Source organism: Chiloscyllium punctatum, chromosome 15 (assembly GCF_047496795.1).
Source record: "Chiloscyllium punctatum isolate Juve2018m chromosome 15, sChiPun1.3, whole genome shotgun sequence".
Classification (NCBI taxonomy): Eukaryota; Metazoa; Chordata; class Chondrichthyes; order Orectolobiformes; family Hemiscylliidae; genus Chiloscyllium; species Chiloscyllium punctatum.
The window spans coordinates 56,624,588-56,652,286 of NC_092753.1; the positions used below are offsets into that span (position 1 = coordinate 56,624,588).

Consider the following 27,699-nt stretch of genomic DNA (forward strand, 5'->3'; position numbering starts at 1 on the left):
GAGGAGGAAGTGGAAGGGTGGGTTAGTAAGTTTGCTGTTGGTTGGTGGAGTGGTGGATAGTGTGGAAGTTTGATGTAGGTTGCAACAGGACATTGACAGGACACAGAACTGGGCTGAGAAGTGGCAGATGGAATTCAACCTAGAAAAGTGTGAAGTGATTACTTTTGGAAGGTTGAAGATGAATGCAGAATACAGGGTTAAAGGCAGGATTCTTGGCAGTGTGGAGGAACAAAGGGATTCATAGACCCCTCAAAGTTGCCACCCAAGTTGACAAGGTTGTTAAGAAGGTGTATGGGGTGAGGGATTGAGTATAAGAGCCGCGAGGTTATATTGCAGCTCTATAATACCCTAGTTAGACCACACTTCGAATGTTGTATTCAGTTCTAGATGCCTCACTGGGGAAAGGATGTGGAAGCTTTAGAGAGGATACAGAGGAGATTTTCCAGGATGCTATCTGGATTGGAGGGCACGTCTTATGAAGAAAGGTTGAGGGAGCTAAGGCTTTTTTCATTGGAGCGAAGAAGGGTGACAGGCAACTTGATAAAGGTGTATATGATGATGGGAGGTATAGATAGAGTGAATAGTCAGAGACTTTTTCCCAGCGCAGAAATGGCTATCACAAAGGGGCAAATTTTTAAGGTAATTGGAGGAAGATGTGGGAAGATGTCAGAGGTCGATTCTTCACAGAGTGGTGGGTGGGTGGAATGCATGCCAGCAGTGGTAGTATCGTGAGATATATTAGGGACATTTAAGTGACTCTTGGATGGGCACATGGATGATAGTAAAATGAATGGCATGTAGGTTAGTTCGATCTTAGAGTAGGATAAAAGGTCAGACCAACATCGAGGGCCAAAGGGCCTGTTCTGCGCTGTACTGTTCTATGTGCTACATTTTATTATCCTTAACATCCATCTGATCAGATGAGAGGAGCTTCTGAGCAAATATAAAATATCCCTCAGTACTGCACTACACACCAGTATAGATCTCTTTCTAATGTGTAGAAGGGTAATGTCATCATGTCCAGTATCGTTGCAGAATCAAAAGAGAAATTTTCCTTTGTCTACATCACTACTTTGGCTATCTAGCTGACAAAAAAAAGACTTCAAATAAAGCTTTTGCAATTAAATTAATCAGAGTAAAGGGGAAGTTCAATGTCCTTCTCAAATTGGAACATCCCTATAGAACAGATAGGTATGTACGCATTCCAGGTCAGTCGGTTTCAAAGATAGAAGTTTCATCTAAATCAGAAGAATGTTTACTCAAGACACATTTCAGAGCACAATCTTCAATTATATTACGGTGCGAACTGGGCCATGTACATTGCAACAGCTACTGTACTTCAACAATAATTCACTGCCTGTAGATTATTTGAGAAGGTACAAGACATTATTAAAATGTCAGCTTTGTTTCTATCCACTTCAGAGAACAAGAGAATACTGTACATGTAAAGACTGTAGGTCAGCTGCATACTAACCTGCTAACCAAAACAAGCTTATTGACCCAAAGTGGTCAGACATGTGCTCAAAATCAGCTAAAGGATTGTTTGAATGATAGTGAGCGCAATGGACCAGAACATTAGATCACCAACTCTGATACACTTTAGAAGATATGGCAGAGCCATATTTACATGGGTTTGCTTTACTATTACTTTCATTCCAGATTTACATCAATATAGAATTAATTTAGTTTTTATCTGTGCAGAAGAGTTAAAATACAGCAGGGCACTTATCCACTCTTCATGCTGATATTTTAACCTAAGGCCTAAGCAAGGGTGCAGTTCCCTGTCAGAAAACTCTTAATGGGAAGAGCAACCAGGGGCTTCAGGAGGCCCAGGAAGGCACATATTTTACATCCTGTTTGAGTTTTCTTTGGTTCTGAAGTGCCTCCAGAATTCCTGTGGGTGGTCCTGTGGGCTCATCATGTAGATGGCCTTGTGGCTCCAACTGCCATCCTGAATTGGAAACCCCTTCATGTATCTCGTGCCAGGGACTGATCCCCCATGAAGATGACAGTGCCCTGCTTTGGCCTATTTTAATAGGTGGACAGCTACTTCCTGATATCACTGGCCATTTACTTTAGGGAGTTAGCATATGCTCGCAATAAGTTATTGAGACCCAGCCGTTAAACTCATTTAAACCTCCCTCATACCACTCCTGGAATGTTCATCTTTCACTTTGTAGTACTCCTATCTGGAAATTAAACAGAACACTACATGTAAATTTGACATAATAATGTCAAAGAATCTTTCGTCAACAGATGCTAATGCATCCAAATTCTCTACATTGGGATAAATTTTATGTTGAAAATGTTTCACTATATTATTTAAATATTCAATTGTTTTATCACTTTCCTAGTGTTATACATTGGAAAGCAGACTAAGTACAAGAGGTCATATAGTTTAGATAAAGAAAGTGGAATTTCTGAGCATTAAAATCTTACAAGTTGTTAACTATTTATATTGACTCCAGTATTTATAGTCCCAACAGTAAATCTACCCATTTACCAAAAACCCTTATCCTTGTAATGTCATCACTCCAAAATGCTGATTTCGTTTCAACCCATTACCAATAGCTTAACAATTTAAAATAAAATCATAGAAAAAATATTTTTTACTTGTTACTAGGTGGTACGAATAATTTCATTGTACAATGTTTAAGAAATATGGAAATTTGAACTTACTTGCAACATAATAACACTGGTACATTTTAGGTTTGTAAAAATGCAACATGCTTGTTATCTAGGAGCTACTGATAACTTCCAGATTTGTCCATTTTTGGTTAATATATTATTAAAAGGTTCAGCACATTGGCAATTCTATAGAACCACCTTAATTAACTTGTATGTATGGAGCAAAATTAATAAATGGAAAAACCATATCTAGTTTCTAGGATAGAGTTTAAAGCAAACAGCAACCTGAAATATTAGGATTCATTGAGGAGCCTTCATGGGTGAAATGGTCAGAGGCAGGCTGTGATGAAGAAGACTTCTTTGCCAGATCTTGCTGTTTCTGTTGTTCTGCCTTCAAAAGTCTCAGTTGCTGTAGACGTTTACTGACTAAACTTACCCCAGATGGTCGACTGGACTGAGCTCTTAATTCTGACACAGACAGAAATAGTTAATGACAAAAGCAAAAAGGAAAGTCAGATGCAAGAAAGTGTCAAAAATAAGGAAAATAGAAGTTCATTGATATTTAAACATTTATAATCAAAAGACAAAAGATCAGAAAGATCACCACTGTCCCCTCTAAAGTGAGCAAAAGTGAGTAAAAGTGATGGTCTATGATTTAGGAAAACAGTAACATGCATGCTGTCAAATAACAATTTAACCAGATTTCCAGCCAATATGCACATAGTAGGGGATTGACCTGCAGAAAGAGGAACAAATTTCTAGTAACTAGCAGATTTCACATAATGTTGCCTTCCTTATTTGCATTTCTTGTTTGGGTATTATTTCTAACTGCCAATCTCAGGGCAATTTCATATATAAATGTTGACAAAATTATGGCCAGAAATTAGACACATGACTTTACAGAAGATAGATTTAAGCCAGAGAATGAACTACTTAGATACCAGGTGGTCTAATATGTATGTAAGGAACCACAGACATCTCTCCCCATTAGAGAGACAATCGGTTATGTATTGCCTCGGAGTATCCATTTTAAAGCATAGGGTAAGGTGGGGAGGCAGGCTTCCATGAACTCTCTCAACTGGTACGAGGATTAGACATGTGCTGTTGGCTACATTTTGCATCAAACTTTAGTCATCTAGCCAACTGAGTTTAATGAGCCCAGTGATGTCTAGTATGAAATTAATGAATTATTCTCAAACAGGAATTCAATCAAATATCAGTGGTCACACTTCCTGATATTAACGATTAATTTTTTTTGGATAAAAGGACTCTACATGCATTCTGATGCCAATTAGTTCTATATTACAGTCACTTCTTTCAACCAATACGCTGCCTCATATTTTGATTAGCTTGACTGGGATTTAGTATTAGAAGAGCAGAAATTTCCCATCTCTGTTCCTAACCAATGGCTGAGGCTGAACCAGAACTAGATGGCTTATAACAGCAGTGCACCATCTGACAATGCAATCCCATACCCATTTTATCACCAAGGCCACCTAATTCCATCTCTGTACCAGTGCCAAAATCTTCCCTACTTCAGATCATCTACAACTTTATTACCACAAGTCTCAACTATTACAATGATTTCCCAGTCAGGATTCTCCTCGCAAGCTTGAACACATCCAAAATTATACTACCTGTATTCCATATCATTTAATTCGATCCACACTTCTCAATGGGGCTGTTGTAGCACAGTGGTAGTACCCCTACTTCTGAGCAGGAAGCATGAATTCAAGTTGCACCTGCTCCACAGGTGTGTCATAGCATGTTTGTACAAGTTGATTAAAAAGGAATCCACACTTCTCATCTGTATTTGATGTGTTACAATGGCTCCTAGACACGTAACACTTCAATTTTAAAATTCATCTTTGTTTTTGAATCTTTTCAGAAGCTAACCTTCTTGAATTCTATAACTTCCTCTGGCTCAAAAATCTCCAAGTTTTTGTTATTCACCAATTCTGATCTCTAATGCAATCAAAATTTTTATTTATTTCACTACTGAAAGCTACTTAGGCCCTAAATTCAAAAAATACTCCAGTTATACAATATTGCCTGAAATCTAGCACTTTGACCTATTTTTGGTCACTTATTCAAATATCTCCCTATGTTGTTTAGTAATAATCTGAGGCAGGGTACGTATGCTGTCATTTTTGTTGTTAATGTCCCATCTGAAAAGGACATTTCAGACAGCATGGAAAGGAAAAAGCACTGTCATATCTCAGGGAAATCTGCTTAGATTGATTGTTCGGGTTCTTGTTGGGGAGGGGAAATAAACTCCTAAAGCCTCTCTTCCATTCAATTAAATCATAGCCAAAATATATCTCAATTCCATTTAAATACGTTTGTTCAATACTATTTACTCATATCTCTTGATCCTGGTTTTTGAACTTAAATTTGGCCAAGCAGGCACAACTTTTACTGGAAGAATTCAACATTTAAATGAATGCTGCTTTTTAGTTTCACTACTAACTGTCCCGATTCTAATTTTAAGATTTTTCCTTCCTGTACTGTTGCTCTATAGAAGTTAGGATAAATATGATTAACTACTAATTTTAAAAAATAACTTCAGTTCTCTAAACAGATCATTTATCAATTTTACTGTCTAAAGGGAATACAAACCACATACAAACAAACCGTCCTCTATGACATAACAAAACAATAAAGTGTTTTTAGCGCATCAAATGAAGGGGAATGAAAGGGATAGGATTAGAACAATTTAGGGAGCAACAGGATAATACAACAGTAGCAAAAGAGAGCGGAAAGAAATATTTAAATATCACTTGCAGCCTCTGTCAACTGGAGAGATCAGTGTTGAGCCTGCCACAGGTCAAGAAACTCATCTAAGCTCTAGCTACCAGCTCTTAACAAGCAGACTGGCATTGCAAAAGGTTCAAGTTATCTCAGCAGTGAAGACATTTGTTGCCACTTAACACACGAAGCCCCACACAGTCACAAAAATGCAAAATCACACCCATTAGTACAAAAAAGGAGCAACATTAAGAAGGTGACTTATTGCATGGAAGGGAGAGTATGGTTGGGACAGAGAAAGAGATTTGATGTACAAATATACAAATCGCCACAAGTTGTGGCTCAGGCTGATAAGGACATGGCGAACAAAATAAAAACTTGGCTTTATTAGGGATAGACTGCAAAATAAGGAAATTAAGCTAACCTCTGTTAAACTTGGGTTAGAGAAGTTCTTGCAGTTCTGGCCATCATATTTTAAAAAAGGATATAGAGACACGAGAGGGTGCAGAGAAGTTGTGCAAGGATGATATCAGAAATACTAAGGCATGCATTTCAGGTAGGGATGAATGATTTGACACACTTTTCTTGAAAAAAGGGAAATGAGAGATTACCTTGTAAAGATCTTTAAAACAGAAAATGCTTCCCCTTGTCAGGAACAGCACAACCAGATGACATCAATAAAAGACAGCCACTAAGTATTCCAACAGGAAATTCAGAAGAAACTTTTTCACCCAGAGTGGTGAGAATGAGGAAATCATTACCACAAGGAATATTTGAAGTGAATAATAGACATATTTAAGGGGAAAACATATGCGTGAGTAGGAAAATAGGGTTACAATGACAGGATTAGATCAGGAAAGTTGGGAGAAGGCTCAAGTGGAGTATAAACATGGGCCTGGACTGGTTGGGTCAAGTGGCCTACACTTGTGTTGTATTATGTAGGATATACAATCGGATTTTGACACTTTTGAGGATTGTGTTATGAAGATGTAGGTGTACTGTATCTTTAAGACAGTTAAAAACTAGCAGAACTACCTGACAGCACCAAGTATTCTGAATAAGATACACTGTAACATGCGGTCCAGCAGCAAGAGTATCTGGTTGTCTGGAGGCAAAAACAAATTTGAATTAGGCCAATCAGTTTAAATTATACCCCCAAAAAATACCAAACTCCAATCAAGTTTGAATTTGGTATATTGACAATATTAAAAGCCAATGACACAATCTGATGTTTTGGAGATATAAGACTAGGAAAAATTTAACCTTTGGGAGAGAACTGCCAAAAGACCAACATGTGTAGGCTGCTAGTCAGAACTCTTAGTACCTGACTAGAGAAGGAGTTTGCACAGAGAAAAACATCAACACCGACCTGGAGGGCAAATCTACAGAGGTAGATCTAAAGAGAAGATTCGACCGCTGGCTGATTTTGAAATTTGATTTTTTTTCGGTAAATCTTAATCGAGAGTTTTATCAGACTAGTATTATAGAAGAGAAAGTAAGAGATAGGTTAGAGGAAGGAGTTGTAAATAGTTGTGTATTAATTATTTTCTGTTATCCTTTAAGAAATAAAGTTGTTCATTTTCACTTTAAATAGTTCTTGGCCTCTTGGATTTTCACAGATTACTGCATGGGATAAATCTCTTCTGTGTTGCTAGTTTAAATTAAGCAGGAGGGTTTACCTGTGTTGTAACAATTGGCATTACTCTGGTAAATCTACATTACTTTCCTTCCAAGCCTAATACATCTTTCCTGATGCACTAATGCCTAAAATTATTATTGCAGATGGAATTTCACAAAGGAATTGTACAGCTAAGCACTACTTGAACGCTCAGAACTCAAAGTGAAACAACAACTGTCAGTGATTTGTGTACTAGATTCTACCCCAGTTCCTAGCCTCCCACGGTTAAGAAAATGTGCTAAGTTGTCTATCTTCAACCTGAATTTGTGCTTCATGTTATAAGTTTACCCATCAGGTTGACTGGTTTAAAACTTTTGCAATTTTGCTACCATCCATATAACTCATTCCAGCTTCTAATTTATTAGAACTTTGACTTGGATAAACAAGTTTACTCTTTCATTCAAGTCATTAATATAAATAGTGTGCAAAAACTGAGAGCTCTTCTGTAAAGAATGTATTTAGAGACCACCAGTAGATGGAGCAATGGGCATGTGCACAAACAGTACATCACTCCCTACTGGCATCTTTTCTGCGTATGTACAGAATGTGGCCATTTTATCACCCATCCTTAAATGCCCTGCAGGAGGAAGTGAACTGCCTCTTGAAACACGGTAGGTGTTTGGGCATAGGAACACTCAGTGTTGTTTAGATCAGGATTTCAGGATTTTTATCAAGTGATAGTGAAGGAAATGTAATATATTTCAAAATCAGAAAAAATGTAACTTGAATAGGAATTTGCAGATTGTGCTCGGCCCATACATCAGCTGTCCTTAGCCTGAAATGTTGTGGAGATCGTGGGTTGGAAGGTGCTGTCGAAGAAGCTTTAGTGTATTATTGCAGTTCATCTTGATGATCATTCTTGGTGGTCTCACTCTACATTAGTTGTGAAGGAAATGAACATTGAAAGTGGTGGTTAGGGTACCAATTACATGGATGAGTGTTGTTGATGCTGCATTCATCTCGGCAAGTATTGTCCATCATATTCCTGTCTTGTGCCTTATGGATGGAGGACAAACATTTGAGAGACTGTGAGCAAGTTAATCACTGAAGAATTCCCAGTTTCGGATGTGCTCTTTCAACCACAGTATTTATATGGCTACCATCTTAGTTTCTGGTCAATAGTAGCCTGCAGGATGTTGATATTGGGGGATTCAGCAATGGCAATGTCATTCAATATCAAGAGATGGCACTTAGATTCTCTTTCTTGTTTGAGCTGACTGAGATGCCTTGCACTAGTGTAATTTGAATGTCACTTATCAGTCAGGTCTGGATGTTGTCCAGATCCTGCTGCGTTTGGACATGGACTGCTTCAGTACGCAAGGGGTCACACATGTTGCTGACCACTGTGCAGTAATCAGCCATCCTCCTCATTTCTGACTCTAAGATGGAGAAAAGGTCATTGATGAAGCCTAGATACTACCCTGAAGAACTTCTGCAGCAGAGATGGTTCAGTTCCAATAACCACAGTTAACTTCTTTTGTGTGTGGCTTTACTCTAAACACTGGAGACTTCCTCTTGATTCGCTGCAACTACAATTTCACTGGGGCTGTTTGATGTTGCATCCTGTCGAAGGCTGCCTTGAAGTCAAGGGCTGTCAATCTCACCTCATCTCTGAAGTCTGATCTTCTATCCAAGTTTGAACCAAGGCTTTAATAAAGTTAGGAGTCAAGTAGCCTTGCAAATCCTAAAATGAGCATCAGTGAGCAGGTTGTACCTATGTAAGTGCTGTTTGGTAATACAGCTGATGACTCCTTTCTTCACCTTGCTGGTAATTGAGAAGTGACATTGTTTTTTGGACAAGTCATACCCATCAGATAAATGCTGGTGTTGTAATTGTACTGGAACAGCTTGGCTCTAGAGCACAAATCTTCAGCATAACAGCCAGAATGCTGTCAGGGCATCTTCAGCTATTTCTTGTTAGCATGTGGAGAAACTGGATTTGTTAAAGACAAGCATCAGTAATGCTGGGGGCCTCAGAATGAGGTAGAGATGAATCATCCACTCAGCACCTCTGGCTGATGACGGATGCAAATGTTTCAGCTTGGTCTTTAGCATGAATGTGCTTGGCTCCCATTTCTTTCAAGAAAGGGATTGTTTATTCAATTCTTACCTCCCCTAAAATCAGAAAACTCTTCTTTTCTCAGCATTCTATCTCCAAACGAAGCCATGGTCGGTGTTGCAAGATTACCTCCTACTTTTAGTTATTTTGTCACAGGATATGGTTGACAAGTATATCATTGCTGCTCTTGAAAGAACATAACTGTTCCGTAAAATAACCAGCTAAGAGTTATCCATTTCTTTGGATCTGGAGTCATAGGCCAAATGAGGCAAGGATGGTTAATTTTCTTCCCAAGGGCATTAGTGAATCAAGATGGGTTTTTAAATGAAATTCCAGTAGTTTTGTAGTCACCATTATTGATACTAGATTTTTATTTTAGTTTTATTTAATTAATTAAATTTAAATTCACCACACGGGATTTGAATTTTAAAATGTGTTTATTAACCTAAGTCTCTAGATTACCAGTAAACCAAAAATGTTTCTGAATAAAATTACACAGATTCTCCATTTTGGTAATAATCACCCAAGTAAAACCTCACAAATAGACTAAGATTCCAGAGAGAATACCATTCTAGTTTTTGAAGTTACTAACTAAACTAGTGATATATGACATAACCTTCAAAAATCCATGCTCTTTCCTGGAGTCAGAGCTGTCAAATTGCTTAGTTACTCTGACTCTAATCATAGATATCAATAACCAATTCAATTGTTAATCTGACAGTTGGAAGTTCCGGTTGTTTTTCTTCCCCTTTTTTACATAATGGAATTACATTTCCAAGTTTATAGGTATATCTGAATTTAAATCCATGGCTAATGCATTTGCAGTTTCCACAGCTTTGGAAATACTTTTATTGATGACTCCTTTCTTCACCTTGCTGGTAATTGAGAAGTGACATTGAGAAGTAACCAGATTCCAAAACCATAGTGAATTATTTCTATTCACCTAACTTCTTTTGTATTTACAACATTGGTGTTCAGGTGTCTTCAACAGGTTTAGGTTCCAAGAGAAGTTTTACAGAATGCAGGTTTTGATGACTCATTCATTATGATTAGCTAACTTTTCTGTAGTTTGTTCTGTTTTTGTTTTGTTGTAGAAAATTTCAAAGTGATACATCCAGCCAACTTTCTGCACTCAAATGACGACAGATACATTTAATAAATTATGGAGAGGAGGGGGTTCAGACAAGTGCCATACTCATTCCAGTTGGTACTTTCGATTGTACTAATTCGACACAATGAGGTAATAGTTACTTGTATTTGCTGCAACAAAGTTTTTTTGAAAACCCTCATTACATAGTTAGAAATACGTAATGAGGAATTAGAAAACATCGTACGTACACTGTATGGGACAAAACACACCTAGTATACACACACAACACATATTTCGGTGATTAAAATAAGCTAGTTAGTTGACATACTCTGTACAGTTCACAGACACACAATGCCAAAAATAATCTGCATCATGGAAAATGATTATCTGTGCCCCATGCCAACAAAAGCATTATACAAATTCCAAGCTAACAGAAAATAAAGCGTTGGGAAAATAGGCTTGAAAAATAGTTAAATTATTGCAACAAAAATCAAATCAACTTGCAGTTCAGCATTCACGTTTCATTCTTAAAAATAATAATTTTAGCATTTTGAGTTTAGAAATATTAAGTAATGTTGCAACACGCTTACATTGGACAATGGATAGCATACTACAGCAGGCCTTGAATCAGATTAGGGAATAGCTTTAAAGCTTTTCTTCCATGAAAGTTCATAGAATCCGACAGTGTGCAAACAGGCCATATGGCCCAACAAGTCCACACTGACAAAGTACTGAATTTAACTTCAGCAGAGCATTAGTATCACTGTCAAATTCCTGTTTTATTCCTGATCACAAAAAAATTTTTTAATTATTCTTCCCAAATTTTCTTCTTAATTTTCTGTTATAAATATTTGAAAGTAAACTGGGCATCAGACATGACGTCACAAATAAATTATTCCACCATTGATTGGATATGCTGGAGTAATATACACAACTTATAAATCACAACATCTCTTTTATTGTACTATTTACAAAACAATAGTAGATTATCAATGTGAAATTTCTATACTTTCACATCACTAGAATGCAGGAGCTCCTTTTAGTTTGTTTAAATTTACTCTATACCTATACACTTACACAACAAATAGTTTCAGTATTTCACGGCTCAGCATATTTCCCATTAAATTCTCAGGACACCTTTCCACTTCAATATGTGCCAAGGAAACAAAATTTGGAAGACATTCATGCATAATGAACATGAAGCCAATGCTCTTGAAATATCAGAACATCTTCACTTTCATTGTTATTAGGCATTTCATTTTTGGGTTGTAGCAAGAAGGAAGCCAATCTAACTCAGACCTGAATTTCATGAAACAAGGTGTTGGAAAAATAAGCTTTTTATTTAAAAATTGATATACAGCTTTGTATCATCTTACCTGATTGTGGAGGATTGTCACTTGACTGAGGGGCACGCTTGTGTTCACCATCAGGTGAAGAGAGGACAGAAGTGGAAGAGGCGTCAGTGGTCGAGGAGGATGTTGATGGAACTTGAGCTGAAACAGTGGAGCAATTTGAGGACTGAGGCAGCTGAACAGCTGGAGGATCAACCTCCATTGTTCCAACTCCAGTTTCTTCTTGAGCAGTTGGTGTAGTTGAATCTAATGCTTCTGATCCACCAGTGTTTCCTGCCATGAGAGAATAGCCAGAGCACTGTCAAAATTCTCTCTGATTTTTTTCCAGCACTGTGTTTGTCATTAAAGTAAGAAAATTTATCGTAAATCTACAAAAAAAAACTTTGGGAATTTATTACATTGATATTTCAGAGAGGAAGAGAAAAACAACCATTTGGAAATGATCACTTCTCATACAAGGTTTAGAACATAGAACATAGAACAATACAGCGCAGAACAGGCCCTTCAACCCTTGATGTTGAGCCGACATGTGAACTATTCTCAGCTCATGCCCCTACACTATCCCAAAGTCATCCATGTGCTTATCTAAGCATTGTTTAAATCTCCCTAATGTGGCTGAGTTGACTGCATTAGCAGGTAGGGCATTCCACGCCCTTACCACTCTCTGCGTAAAGAACTTTCCTCGGACATCTATCTTAAATCTATCACCTCTCAATTTGTAGTTATGCCCTCTCGTACAAACTGACTTCATCATCCTAGGAAAACGTCTTTCACTGTCTACCCTATCTAATGTTCTGATCATCTTGTGTGTCTCTATCAAATCCCCCCTTAGCCTTCTTCTTTCCAATGAGAACAGACCCAAGTCTCTCAGCCTTTCCTCCTAAGACCTTCCCTCCAGACCAGGCAACATCCTGGTAAATCTCCTCTGCACCTTTTCCAATGCTTCCACATCCTTCCTGTAATGGGGCGACCAGAACTGTACACAATATTCCAAGTGTGGCCGCACCAGCGTTTTGTATAGTTGCAGCATGACACTGCGGTTCTGGAACTCGATCCCTCTACCAATGAAACCTAACATGCTGTATGCCTTCTTCACAGCACTATCTTCCTGGGTGGCAACTTTCAGGGATCTATGTACATGGACACCAAGATCCCTCTGCACATCCACACTACCAAGAATCTTTCCATTGACCCAGTATTCTGCCTTCCTGTTATTCTTCCCAAAGTGCAACACCTCACATTTAGCTGCATTGAACTCCATTTGCCACCTCTCAGCCCAATTCTGCAGTTTATCCAAGTCCCCCTGCAACCTGTAACATTCTTCCAAACTGTCCACTACTCCACCAACTTTAGCGTCGTCTGCAAATTTACTAATCCATCCACCTATGCCTGCGTCCAAGTCATTGAAAAAATGACAAACAGCATTGGTCCCAAAACAGATTCTTGTGGCACACCACTCGTAACTGAACTCCAGACTGAATATTTTCCATCTCTAATCCAAACTGCTAAATCACCCTCAATTCCATGCCTTTGCATTTTCTCTATCAGCCTACCATGTGGAAACCTTATCAAAGGCTTTACTGAAGTCCATGTATACCACGTCAACTGCCCTACCCTCAACTACATGCTATATGAACATAGTATCAAATGACTGAGCCTCATCAGGGGCAATGGTGCTTGCGATATTTATGGCAAGTAACAGGCAGACATCTATTTTCTAGGGGTTATCAAAGTTACCGACATCCTTAACTGTTCCACCTTAGTTTCCTTTCACATTGCTCTTAGGGGTTCTCCCATTCTGTAGTCCATGACAACATCAAGCAAGTTACTAATGTCCTCTTCGTAGAGCCAATTAATGTATCTTCGCCATAAATGCTAGAATTTACAATGAGAGAACTCTGGTGATATGTGGCAGTAGCTAGCTTTTCTTATGTTCAGGTATTTGTCAAAGACTTTTGAAAATGCACTATGAGTCTTTGGGAATATGAAGATCTATTAATGCATCAATTACAACTGGTAAATTTGATACGAGCAAAAGGTTAATCCAAGTCTGTGTCAGTATCACTGTCAACTACCATAACCAATTCATCCTCCAACCCCATAACTTCAACAAACTTGTTGTGATTCTGTTCGCCGAGCTGGGAATTTGTCTTGCAAACGTTTCGTCCCCTGTCTGGGTGACAGCCTCAGTGCTTGGGAACCTCCTGTGAAGCGCTTCTGTGCTGTTTCCTCCGGCATTTATAATGGCCTGTCTCTGCTGCTTCCGGTTGTCAGTTTGAGCTGTCCGCTGTAGTGGCTGGTATATTGGGTCCAGGTCGATGTGTTTGTTGATAGAGTCTGTGGATGAGTACTCTACAGCGGCCACTACAGCGGACAGCTCGAACTGACAACCGGAAGCGGCAGAGGCAGGCCATTTTAAATGCCGGAGGAAACAGCACAGAAGCGCTTCACAGGAGGCTCCCAAGCACTGAGGATGTCACCCAGACAGGGGACGAAACGTTTGCAAGACAAATTCCCAGCTCGGCGAACAGAACCACAACAACGAGCACCCGAGTTACAAATCTTCTCCCAAACTTTCAACAAACGATTGGCTAAGTTGGTATTTACATGCATACAAACACCATGTGCATTATGAAACACATTGCCATACTGAAGCAAACCAAGAGCTATGTACAGTATGATCTATTTTACAATGGTGATGATCTATAATTCAAAGGAACCAAACTAATATAATAATTTTTCTTCAGAAGTTCTTTACAATTCTGACACCACTTTTGGCTTTTTTCCGCATTTACTGTCAAGTAACGAAATGAACGTATCACATTAATGAATCCATACTCTATGGCAAATTCTCCAAACTGCTAGTTTGCAAATTGAGATTCTTTGTCAGGTACAATGCCACCAGAAATACCATCAGTTGAATAGATGCAGTCTAGTAGTCTGTGGAAGCAATAGCCAAAAGGATTGACAAAATTCATAAACTGGATTTCTGGTTCATAAACAAAAATAATTTATAAAATTCTTTCCTAAGTTCTGTTTTAGAGTCATAGAGTCAAAGATGTACAGCACAGAAACAGAACCTTCAGTCCATCTCGTCCAAACCGACCAGATATCTTAACCTAACCTAGTCCGATTTGTCAGCACTTAGCCCATAGCCCCCTAAACCCTTCCTATTCATGTACCCATCCAAATGCCTTTTAAATGTTGTAACTGCATATGCCTCCACCACTTCCTCTGGCAGCTCATTCCATGTACGCACCACCCTTTGTGTGAAAAAGTCCCTTTTAAAATTTTTCTCCTCTCATCTTAAACCTACGCTATCTAGTTCTGGATGCTCCCGTCCGAGGGAAAATACCTAGTCTATTTATCCTATCCATGCCCCTCATAATTTTATAAACCTCTATAAAGGTCACCCCTCAGCCTCCGATGCTCCAGGGAAAATAGCCCCACTCTACTCAGCCTCTCCCTATAGCTCAAATCCTCCACCCTGGCAACATCCTTGTGAATCTTTTCTGAACCCTTTCAAGTTTCACAAAATTGTTCCGATAGGAGGGAGACCAGAACTGCACACAATATTCTAAAAATGCTCTAACAATGTGCTGTACAGCCACAACATGACCTCCCAACTCCTACACTCAATGCTCTGACCAATAAAGGAATACTTTTAATCTTAACATCTTAATCCTGTAAATTAAGTTCAAATTTTGACCATGCCTTCCTACTGGAAAGTGAAGATTATTGTTTTTGTAAAAATGCAATGTGGTGCAGTTATTTCTTGGTTTTTATATTATAATATTGTCAGACTCTGACCTTTAACTTTAGAGTTGTCCTTCACAGCCATCTCTCTCATGTTCAGGCCTTAATAGACAATTCCAGGTTTTCAGTTGATCGGTTTTAATTATTTTAGTTTATCGTACAGTACACCAAGTCCAGCCAGGATTTCGGTTTAAAGTCTACATCAAGATTTATCAACCAATATTTGCTGGATCATTGTTCTTTCATAGGATATCTAGCTTCTGTGGCTGCAATTCTCCCTATTGCTATCACTTCAATTGAGAGCTGTTTTGGACATGCAACTGTTTTAATAGACCAGGTTTACCATAATTGTAACATTCAACTTCCCTCTCTGGCAGTCATGTGATTTGTTTCTGCTGTATGTGAAATACTTTTTAAAAAGGCACTTCTGCTTTGATGTGATTTATGCTTTTGAGTCTATGAATTGCACAGATTTAGAGTCATAGAGATTTATAGCATGGAAACCGATCCTTCGGACCAACTCGCCCATGCCGACCAGATATCCCAACTCAATCTAGTCCCACCTGCCAGCACCTGGCTCGTATCCCTCCAAAACATTCCAATTCATGTACCCATCCAGATGCCTTTTAAAATGTTCCAATTGTACTAGTTTCCACCACTTCCTCTGACAGCTCTCATTCCATACACATACCACCTTCTGCATGAAAAAGGTGCCCCTCAGGTCTCTTTTACATCTTTCCCCTCTCACCCTAAACCTATGCCCTCTAGTTCTGGACTCCCCCACCCCAGGGAAAAGACTTTGTCTATTTATCTTATCTGTGCCCTCATGATTTTATAAAACCTCTATAAGGTCACCCCTCAGCCTCTGACGCTCCAGGGAAAATAGCCCTAGTCTATTCAACCTCTCCCTATAGCTCAAATCCTCCAACCCTGGCAACATCTTTGTAAATCTTTTCTGAACCCTTTCAAGTTTCACAACATCTTTTGGATAAGAAGGAGACCAAAATTGCACGCAATAGTCCAACAGTGGCCTAATCAATATTTTGTTTTTTTTTGTTTTGTTTTAGATCATGGGTTTTCTCTGTGAAGCCTTTGATTCTCTGCAAACTACCATGCGACTTTGCTTCCAGATTTTGGACTGCCTTGCAAACAATACTGTCCCCTTAGTATTAAATCCCCCTTTAATTACAATAAACCCAACAATTCCTTGTATCATTCTTTGTGGTCCCATATTAGTTCACCTTTTGAGGACCATATGCATAAATACCTAGCAATCTAGGTAATTGATAAAGGAATTGATGCACTCCTCTGGTCTCTACCTTTGTTTATTATAGCTCATTCAAAAGGTTTTACAAATATTAAAATACAAATTGAAGGCATTCAGCGTTTTGCTGTAATATGATGAAATCTCATCTACCTCTGGTCAGCAAAGGCTCTGAGTGTATTTAAGGGGAAGTAATGGCCTAGTGGTATTATTGCTAGATGATTAATCCCGAGACATAGGCAATTTTCCGGGGATTCAGGTTCAAATCCCGCTATGGCAAGTGGTGGAATTAGAATTCAATAAAAATTTGGAATTAAAATTCTAATTATGACATTACTGATAGCTGGAAAAGCCTATCTGGTTCACTAGGAAAGGGAACTGCCATCCTCATTTGGTCTTGTATACATGTGACTCTAGATCTACAGCAGTGTAGCTGATCCTTAATTGCCCTCTGGGATTTTAGGAACAGCTGATAAATGCTGGCCCAATCAGTAACGTACACATGAATTTTAAAAAATCTGATTTGTTTAATTCTGAGGCTGTTCAAAGCTGGGCAAAACAATTCCTTCCACGTGAGCCTTCTGCAGTTAGGAGTAGAAGTGGTGACATGTTCCTGTGGAGTCCTGAAATGATGGCTGCTCGAAGCTCTGCTGTCGTTTTCTACTTCAGGAATCAGGATTGCAATGGGTACTCCCTAGTGAGTTTGATATTTTCCCCTGTTCTATTTCATTCTGTAGGGCCCTACATTTGTATCCTTTTTTCAAAGCTTGCTACTGTTGGACTGTTCTTTACTGCCTTTAGTTGTCACCTGCTACCACCATGTTTTGGCTTCTGGTTGGAGTGATAGTGGAGCTGAATGTTTTTTCAATGACTGTGATAGGTTCTTTTTGCATGCACTATTGTTGCAGAAATTACACACATACAGCAAGAACAAATTTCGAATGTCTCCTCCACAGGATCTCTCTCTAGGTCTTCTCAGCCATGTGATCTTACACTATCACTACATCATGACCTCTTAGGCTCATGTTCTCAACCTACTACTGCATTGCTGTGTGAAATAAGCCTAGGGAAATCCAGAAAGTTAACTTTTAATATTTTATTTAGGCCTGAAGTGCACCGTTCTTTGCCTTTCTTCAAATATGAAAGCTCACAGAGTCACTATTTTAAATAATAAACAATCCACCTAGGAAAAACAAAGTACATTCCCTTTTTGTATATCCACTCACTGCTGGAATCATGTTTGTTATGTTTTCTCTCCTTTCCATTCTTTACTCAATAGTTGCTTTGTTTCGAATTCCTTGCTCTTCCTCACAAAATTCAACACAACAATCTTCTTTCCCCAATGTTGAGCAAAACACTATGTTGCATAATTGCAAATAACCTTTGTGGATTTTTGTTTAAATTTGTAATGTTACAACTTTTCAAACAAAGAAAGTACTTGAATAAAATGATAAAGCATGTTGTAATAGTAAGCAGTTAATTAAAAATACAATTTACCAAGATATTTTATATATATATATATATATGGAGGATTTTAGTATTACATAATCTTGTCATATTAGGTCTGAGACCATGGTGACACACCTCGGGATCGGGATCTTCCCCTTCCTCTCAAATTTCCTTGTGCATTTTCACTGGCTTCTTCAAACCACCTGGACAACATGTCTGACATGCGCTGCATTAGTGATACATTTGGACTTTGTTCGCCTGAAAGATTAAAGAAACGTTAGTTAAAAGATATTCTCTAAATAACTGTTGGTATTCTGTATCTAAATATTGAAGACTGAAAATCAGGTGAATTTGATTCGCTCTGGCAAACTACAGCACTGGTAATATCTTTACAACTATTCACTGATGTGTATCACTACTACACGATATTTTCATGATTCGAAAATTTAGGTCATCATGACATATACCACAGGAGGTCACTGGACCAACAGTGCATGGGGCAACTCTAGCATGTAACCAGTTAATTCAACCCTTTCCTTTTTCTCCAATTCATTTTGAAAGTTAAATAAGCTATGTAATTAAAATATCTTACTTACTATACGCATAAATGATCTGCTGTTGGGAATTGAAGGAATGCAAGATAAGGAGGTATAGCAAATTATGTCAAAGACCATAAAAATACGAGGTAGATTAATAGATTGGCAACACTTGTAAATGTAAATTAGATGAAGTAAATTGTAAATTAAATGAAGTCATATTTTTAAAAGAAAGGAAATAAACTCATGGTAAAGTGATAAACATAGTAAACATAAAAAGGGACCTTGTTTTGCAAATATACAGATTTCTTAAGTCAAGGGTATCATGGATTAAGGTTGTAACACCATTTGACGAGAGCAGACTTAAACTACAGGAATTTGATAAATGGAAATTAGGTGCTGAATAGGAAGATGACAGAAGGAGTCTCTAGGGCAATAGCTTCAGAAGCTGAGAAACAGGGAAGAACTTAGAGAGAAAATACAGATAACTAACCAAAAGGTACAGAAACATCAGAAGAAAATGTTGGAACAGGAATGCTCAAAGAAAATTATTCTTTCAAACAGACGGGAAGCTATAGCTATGGACAATATGTAATTTCTAAAAGGATTACCATGTTACATAAGCTATTTAGTATTCTCGGAGGTGGTAAACAATATGGCATACAATTGGAAGTGCAATAGATCTAATGTATGTGGACATCAGGTATATCTAATACAGGAGATTCTTAGATATAGTTAATGTTCATAGATTTAAGGAGAGGATAGTCAAGTAAATGAAACATTGTTCAGAAGAAAAATATAATAAAGAGTTGGAATTAAGTTTAATTTTTCCAAAGTGTCAGAACTGAATAGCAGAGTCCCATAATGATTAGTTCTAGAATTACTTATGTTAATTTGTTAAGTATTGACGATTAAGACACAGGGCTAGATAGTGTCAAAAGTTGCAGATAATATCAAAATAGGGCACATTGTTAATTCTTTATAGATTGGCAAGCTACAAACAGATGATAATAAAATGCAAAACGTAATAAACAGTGGTAAATAGAACTTAAGATCAGTGGATGTGAAGCTGGTTACAAAAAAAAACTGATTGTAATACAAATGAAAGTAAATGTAATACTGTGAAAACCAAAAGGAATTTGGAGTGCACATTCTTAAGTTATTAAAGGTAGAGGTATCGAACAGTAAAAGCCATGATGCAATGATGCACCCCTATAAAACATTAACTGGATTCAGTTAAGGTTGCATGCATAGTATTGGGCTCCATACATAGGAAATATATTATGGTTTACAAAATATTGCTTGGTACTACAGAACTCTTATATGGCTGAAAAGAGAGATGTATTGCTAAAACACACTATCTTGCATTCATCAGGGTAAATGCAAGAATGCCAAATTTCAAACAATTTTTACTTACAGGAGAAAAAGGTGCTGACTGGTTTGCAAGTTGACTTTCAAGGTTCTCCATGGCAATGTATTGGCCAATTTAAGATAATCGACCAAGCTCATAATGTGGCTTATTAACATAGGCTAGAAGCAACACATTCAAATGCGAAGACTTGCTTCCTCCGAACAAAAGAATATGTTCAAGTCTTTGTCTTTTTGAAATACCAGGGAGCTTAGAAAGTCTACAATTCTGCATGGGAATACCTCAGTCAGGAAAGATGGGTGAGATCCTAAATGAATATTTCTTGTCAGTACTTATCATGGAGGAAGACATGGAGGCTAGGAAACTCAGGGAAATAAATAGTGATGTCTTGAAAAAAAAAATCCACATTACAGAAGAGCATGTGCTGAAGGTCTTAAAACCCCAGGAACTGATCAAATGTATCTCAGGACATTATGGGAAGCCAGGGAAGCAACTGCGGGGTCCCTAGTGGAGATATTTATATCATCAACAGGCACAGCTGAGTTGCCAGAAGGCTGAAGGGTGGCTCATGTTGTGCTATTATTTAAGAAAGGCTGCAAGGCAAATGCAGGGAACTATTGACAAGTGAGCCTAATGCCAGTAGTGGGTAAATTCTTGATTCTGAGAGACAGGATCTACATGCATTTGGAGAGGCAAGAGCTGATTAGGGATTGTCAGTATAGCTTTGTGCATGGGAAGTCATGTCTCACAAATTTGAGTTTTTTGAAGAGGTGACCAAGAAGATGGATACTTTGGCAAGGCCTTGACAAGGTTCTAATTGGTAGACTGATTAGTAATGCTAGATCATATGGGATCCAGAAAGAGCTAGCCAATTTGATACAAAATTTGCTTTAAAGTAGGAGACAAAGGGTGTTGGTAGAGAGTTGATGTTCAGACTGGAGGCCTGTGACCAACGGTGTGCAACAAAGATTGATGCTGGGTCCACTGTTTGTTAGTTATATAAATGATTTGAATGAGAATATAGGAAGCATGGTCAGTAGCTTGTAGATGACACCAAAATTGGTGTTATAGTGGAAAATGATGAAGGTTATCTCAAGTACAACAGGATCTTGATGAACTGGGCTAGTGGGCTGAGCAATGTCAGCTTGAGTTTAATTCACATAAATGCAAGGTGTTGCATTTTGGTCAGTCAAAGCAGGTCAGGACTTACACAGTTAATGGTAGGACCCTGGGAGGATTGTCGATCAGAGACACCTAAGGGCACAGGTGTATGGTTCTTTGAAAGTTCAGTCACAGGTTGACAGGGGGTGAAGGTAGTGTTTGGCAAGCTTGTCTTCGTCAGTCAGAGCACAGTAATCAAGTTGGGATGTCATATTATAGCTATCAAAGTTAGAAGTCATGCGACACTAGATTACACTCCAACAGGTTTATTTGAATTTACAAGCTTTCAGAGTGTTGTGCCTTCATCAGGTGACGAAGGGAAACGCGCAGTCACAGAATTTACAGGCAAAGAGATAATTGCAAGTTAATTCCAGGTAATTAAAAGTGTCAAAAGATAGTACAACTGGTGTGAGTGAAGTGTTGACAGGCTGAATAAGAAGTCTTTGCAGGTAATCAAAAGTGTTAACTGATGTGAGTAAAGTGTCAAAATACTACAAGTGATAAGGCTGTTGATTGGCTGACAAGTCATAGAGTCATACAACACTGAAACAGGTTCTTTGGTCCAACTCGTGCAAGTTGACTAAGTTTCCGAAACTGAACTAGTCCTATTTGCCGGTGTTTGCCCCATATCCCTGAACAGCAAATGAAGGGATGATCTATGATCCAATCAATTAAAGCAGAGAGATAATTAGAAAAAAAATCAAAAATAAGAGACATCTTCTAGCATCGTCTTATTTTTGATTTTTTGTAATTATCTCTCAGCTTTAATTAATTTGATCATAGGTTATCCCTTCACTTGCTATTCAGCTGTTGACACTTTACTCACACTGACACTTCTGACCACCTGCAAAGACTTATTATTCAGCCAGTTGATACTCCACTTAACACCAGTTGTTCTATCTTTTGATACTCTTAATTACCTGGAATCATCTCAGTTATCTCTTCACCTATAAATTCTGAGCCTGTGTGCTTCCCTCCACTTCACCTGATAAAGGAGCAGCACTCTGAAAGCTTGTTATTTCAAATAAACTGTTGGACTGTAACCTGGTGTTATGTGACTTCTATCTTCATCCACTCCAGTCCAACACTGGCACCTCCACATTCCAACTCTCAAGCCACTGGGAAGATATCGTTTAGAGTACTACACAGAATTCCGGTTGCCCTGAAATAGGAAGGATGCTATTAAATGAGAAGTAATGCAAAACAAAATTACAATGATCTTACTAAGACTAGAAAGTTTGAGTTATAAGGACTGGCTGGATAAGCTGGAATTTATTTTCCCCTGGAGTTTAGGAGGCAGAGGTGTGACCTTCTAGAAGATGTAGATAGATAAGATGAATCGCCAGGGTAGTTTTCCCAGGGTGGGTGAATCCACAACTAGAGGGCACAGTTTTAAGAAGGCAGGGAAAAGACTTAAAAGGGACCTGAGGTGTGTATATGGAACAAGCTACTAGAGGAAGTGGTGGAGGCAGGCACAATTATGATAGCTAAAAGATATTTGGACAGGTACATGGATAGGAAATCTTGAAAGGGATATGGATCAACACAGGCAAATGCGACTAGTTCAGTTTAGGAAACCTGGTCAACATGCACAAGTTGGACCAAAGGGCCTGTTTCCATGTTGCAGGAATCTATGACTTAGAGTCAGAGAGGTACAGCATAGAAACAGACCCTTTGGTCCAACCCGTCCATGCCGATCAGATATCCCAACCCAATCTAGTTGTCTGGCTGTAACTAGCTATATTACTATTAGTAGTTAGTGGAATTTAAATTAGTTGTCATTAGTTACTGGAAGAATTTAAGTTCATTCTATCTGCAGTTTTCAATCTGCAAATCACATTCTCCAAATTTAAATTTCACTTTTTAATCCCTACATTGGCTTTATGATTCTCTGAAGTATTCACAAAGCAACTGTTATGATACCATGAACAAATACTCAACTGCTGGACCTGACAGAACAGTAGCTCAATGGCAATAATGCATGAAAGACAAATCCCTGGGTCAATTTAAATTAAAATCAAATTAATCTGGAATAAAACATTAGTTTCAGTAGTATTGACCATGAAACTACCAGATTATTGTCCTTCACAGAAGAAAATCTACTTTAACTAGTTTGACCCATAATGTTGATGTAATTTGATTCCCTACAGCATGGAAACAGGCCCTTTGGCCTAACAAGTCCACACTGACCTTCCGAAGAGTGACCCACCCAGACTCATTTCCTGACATTTACCCCTGAATAATGCACTTAACACTATGGGCAATTTAGTATAGCAAATTCACGTGACCTGTACATCTTTCTGGAATGTGGGAGGAAACTGCAGCATCCAGAGGAAACCCACGCAGATACAGGGAGAATGGGCAAACTCCACACTGATAACTTCGCAAGGCCAGAATCGAATCCAGGTCCCTAGCACTGTGAGGCAGTAGTGCTAGCCACTGAGCCACCATGACGCTCCAAAACCTTTGCAGCAAAGACAGGCAAGATTAAAACAGGATAGCCCACCCTATATCAACCCAGTGGCTGGATATAAGGCAGAGAGTTGAGATAACAGAATGGCAGCTGGTGACAAGTGGGATCCCGCAGGGTTCAGTGTTGGGGTCGCAGCTGTTCACTTTATATATTAATGATCTGGATGAAGGGACTGGAGGCACTCTGGCAAAGATCACCAATAATACGAAGTTGGGCAGACAGGCAGGTAATACCGAGGTGGTGGAAGGCTGCAGAAAGATTTAGACAGTTTAGGAGAGTGGTCCAGGAAATGGTTGATGAAATTCAATGTGAGCAAGTGTGAGGTCTTGCACTTTGGAAAAAAGAATACAGGCATAGACTATTTTTTTTAAACAGGTGAGAAAATTCATAAAGCCAAAGTACAAAGGGATGTGGGAGTGCTAGTCCAGGATTCTCTAAAGGTTGATTTGCAGGTTGAGTCTGTGATTAAGAAAGCAAATGTAATGTTTTCATTTATCTCAACAGGGTTGGAATATAAAAGCAGCGACATGGTTCTGAGAATTTATAAAGCTCTAGTTAGGTTCCATTAAGAATAGTGTCCAATTTTGGGCCCCACACCTCAGGAAGGTCATACTGGCATTGGTGTATGTCCAGCGGAGATTCACACAGATGATCCCTGGAATGGTAGGTCTAACAGGTGATTGGCTGAGGATCCTGGGATTGTATTCATTAAGAATTCAGAAGGTAGAGGGGAGATCTAATAGAAACTTACAAGATAATGCATGGCTTAGAAAGGGTGGATGCTGGGAGGTTGTTTCCGTTAGGCAGGGAGACTAGGACCCATGGGCACAGCCTTAAAATTAGAGGGGGGTCAATTTAGAATGGAAATGAGGAAACAGTTCTTCAGCCAGAGAGTGGTGGGCCTGTCACAGAATGGAGTGAAGGCCGGGACGTTGAGTATCTTCAAGGCACAGATTGATAAATTCTTGATCTCGCAAGGAATTAAGAGCTACAGGGAGAGTACAGGTAAGTGGAATTGAAATGCCCTTCAGCCATGATTACATGGTAGAGTGGACTCAATGGGCCGAATAGCCTTGCTTCCACTCCTATGTCTTATGGTCATACAAACAAAGGCACAACTAATCCAGTTGACCCTGCAAAGATTTCCTTATTTTAACTTCTATCAAAATAGGGACAGTTGCCCCACAGACAAATCCAATAAAAGCCTGATGGCTATGCATTAATATCCAAGGAACCTCTGATTCTAGCTGAGAATGTTGCTATGTCCCATCCCATAGGTGGGGCAGACCAACTAGGAATGGAAGCAAATATGTAGTTGAAAGAAAGTGATTCTGACAGACCCCATATTGACTTTGGAACTTATGAAGTTACTTGGATCCAGTCAAGAAGTCTCTTAATGATTTCCTACCATCTACAGTCCTTCCCCAGCTAATGGATTAGTAATTCTCCAAATCGAACACTGCACAGATGGTACAGAAAGCAAAGGCACAGAATGCACTCTAATTTAGAGACCTAAAATGTGTATCACTAAATATAGCTTGTTAATGCAGAATACATTCATTATCAGTTAAAAAGCAAGCATCAACAATACTAAAGACTGCTGTAAACCAGTTCCACATTAGCAGTGCAACGTTTGATTAACTTTCTTGTCAAATTAAAAACAAGGTTTCTAAAAGAAGCTAGCATTTTGACTCTCGTGGATACACATACACAGCTGGTATATTTGCACTTTAAGAAGTATAACAGATAAAGAGTATTGGAAATATGAAAAAATACGATAGGACTGAAAAAGTACAGCAAAGTGAGACAGCACCTGTGTGTACAAAGTCAACATTTTAGGTGTCTAACTCTTCTTCTGAATCTCTGTTTTCTTAACTATCTTTCACATTTCCCTACAAAGTAATGCCCAGCTCACTCAAGACAAACCTGCTATAATAGGACACCTTCAGGCTTATCAACACTCGGAAACACGACTGCTCCTTTTTCCTGCTCCTTGAATGCTGTCTGACCTGCTGTGCTTTTCCAGCAACACACTCTCAACTCTGATCTCCAGCATCTGCAGACCTCACTGTCTCCTAATTGATTTCAACCTTACTGCGAAGCCTCTTCCAAGAATGCCCACCTTGAGGAAATTCTCCTCCTCTCTCTACAAAGATCTCAGTGAGTCCCTCTCTCAATGTACTCCAAGTTCTCTCCACTACCCTGAAGCTCTTCAGTCACATCCTCAAGCAGACTTGTTACCACAGCCACATCTTCCTCAGTACCTGCCTACGGAACTGTCAGATTTTCCTGCTCCTTGAATACTGCCTGACCTGCTTCGAAACACTGCACTACCTCGCCCTCACCAACCTGTCTGCTGCAGATGTAGTGCTCTATTTCACCAGCAGTCGTATCATGGCACACACCTGGCAATGCCCATGAGCAATGAATTTGTGAAAGCTACTTTTATTTCCAAGTGCTCCAATTTAAAAATAGTGAGCAAAAATGGAGTCAATGGGAATTAGAGTAAACATTCCATTGCAGCAGGAAGGATGTGAACCAAGATGATGATGGCTGTGGTCGTTGGAAATTAGACATTCAGCTGCAGGCATCTCTGCAGGAGTTCGATTTGTGTCCTTCACCTGACAACTTTCAGCTGTTTCATGAATGACCTTCCTCCCATAATTAAATCAAAAGTGGGAATCACTGATAATTGTACAATGCTCGGCACCAGTCATGAATCCTCAGATGCTGAAGGCGACCATATTCAAATGCAGCAAGACCAGGACTATATACTGTTCTTGAGCTGAAAAGTGTGGCATGAATGTTACTTGCCACAAGTGTCAGGGAATGAGCACTTTCACTATAGAGAATCGAACCATCTCACATTGACATTAAAAGACATTGCCATCGTTGAATCTGCCACTAACATTGTGGGAGTTATCATTGATCAAAAACTGAACTGGACTAACCATGTAAATATTGCGCTGACAAGAGCGAATCAGACTAGGAATCCTGCCATGAATAATTTGCATCCCGACTCCCCAAAGCCTGCCCACCTACAAGGCACAAGCGTAAAGAGTGTGATGGAATACTCATTTGCTTGGACGAGTGCAGCTCCAATAATGTTAGTTTGACAGCATCCACAACAAAGTAGTCCACTTGATTGACATTATGTACATTCACTCACTCTATGCTCTATAGAATCAGCATATCTACAAAATGCACTGCATAAATTCACCAAGGCTAATAAGTTAGCATCTTCCAAAGCCACAATTTAGATTGACAAATGTACCAGGTACTTGGGAACACCACCTTCTGCAAGTTCCCTGTCAAGCCACTCAATATTCTGAGTTGGAAAATTCTTTGTTCCATCAAAGTTGCTCATAGTATTGTGCGTATACATGCACAAATTGCACTACAGTGCTTTAAAAAGGCAGTTTGACGAGCTTCTCAGGAGCAAACAAGGATAGGCAAAAAAATGCTGGCCCAGCTAATGACTATCTCATCCCATGAATGAATAAACAACATAGCAGCACGAGTTTTATGTTTCAAATAAGATAAAAGTTTACTCTCAAGTTAGTTCAGCAATAAGTTATTAGTTAAAATACAGTTACAAAGATTTGGTGTAAATAATGACAGATATTATGTATGAAGATGAATATGAGATCAGTTTCTAATTCTTACAGGCCTGGCTTGCTTGAAGATTCTCTTTGTAAAGTAATGGGTTGAAAATGAAGTCATATTCAATAGTTGCAATTTCTTCCATGGTTAAGTAAATGGATGTCAATCCCATAGGTGGAGTGTGCAGAACAAACCTGGAAGTGAATAAAGGCTCTCTTGTTTCACTTTTATGGTACTGCAAATTGCAGCTCATAATGACAGCAGCCTTGAATCCTCTACCTCCCTGTTGGCATTCAAAGTTCTCTACTCGGCCCTAATGATTGCTCACAGCCAGAGATTTATATAGTTCAATACTTTAAAAATACAAATCATATTTCCGTATCAGATACTGGATGGCCCAGGTCTGAAACAGATTCATACATCACCTTTTACACACAGTGAATTAATTTTTTAAAATGTCCAAGCCATTAGTTTGAATTTGTTCTAATTGTCAGGCTTTTGGTGAGATACAAAGAGCTATTAAAAATTCCACT

The 27,699-nt window shown here is 38.8% G+C and overlaps 1 protein-coding gene across 7 annotated transcripts in view; it reads right to left on the bottom strand.

Annotated features, from left to right (window-relative positions):
* The window catches only part of dcaf6 (ddb1 and cul4 associated factor 6), a 225,207-nt gene that overhangs the window by 101,993 nt on the left and 95,515 nt on the right, over positions 1–27,699 (bottom strand). For 4 of the 7 annotated variants that reach the window (XM_072585183.1, XM_072585182.1, XM_072585185.1 and 1 more), the window contains exons 9-11: positions 18,160–18,282; positions 11,580–11,828; positions 2,914–3,096 (exon numbers count right to left, since the gene is read on the bottom strand). In XM_072585183.1, the coding sequence (XP_072441284.1) occupies positions 2,914–3,096; positions 11,580–11,828; positions 18,160–18,282 (555 nt within the window). The remainder of the gene's footprint in view (positions 1–2,913; positions 3,097–11,579; positions 11,829–18,159; positions 18,283–27,699) is intronic. The other 3 variants (XM_072585186.1, XM_072585188.1, XM_072585184.1) reach the window with 1 other exon arrangement.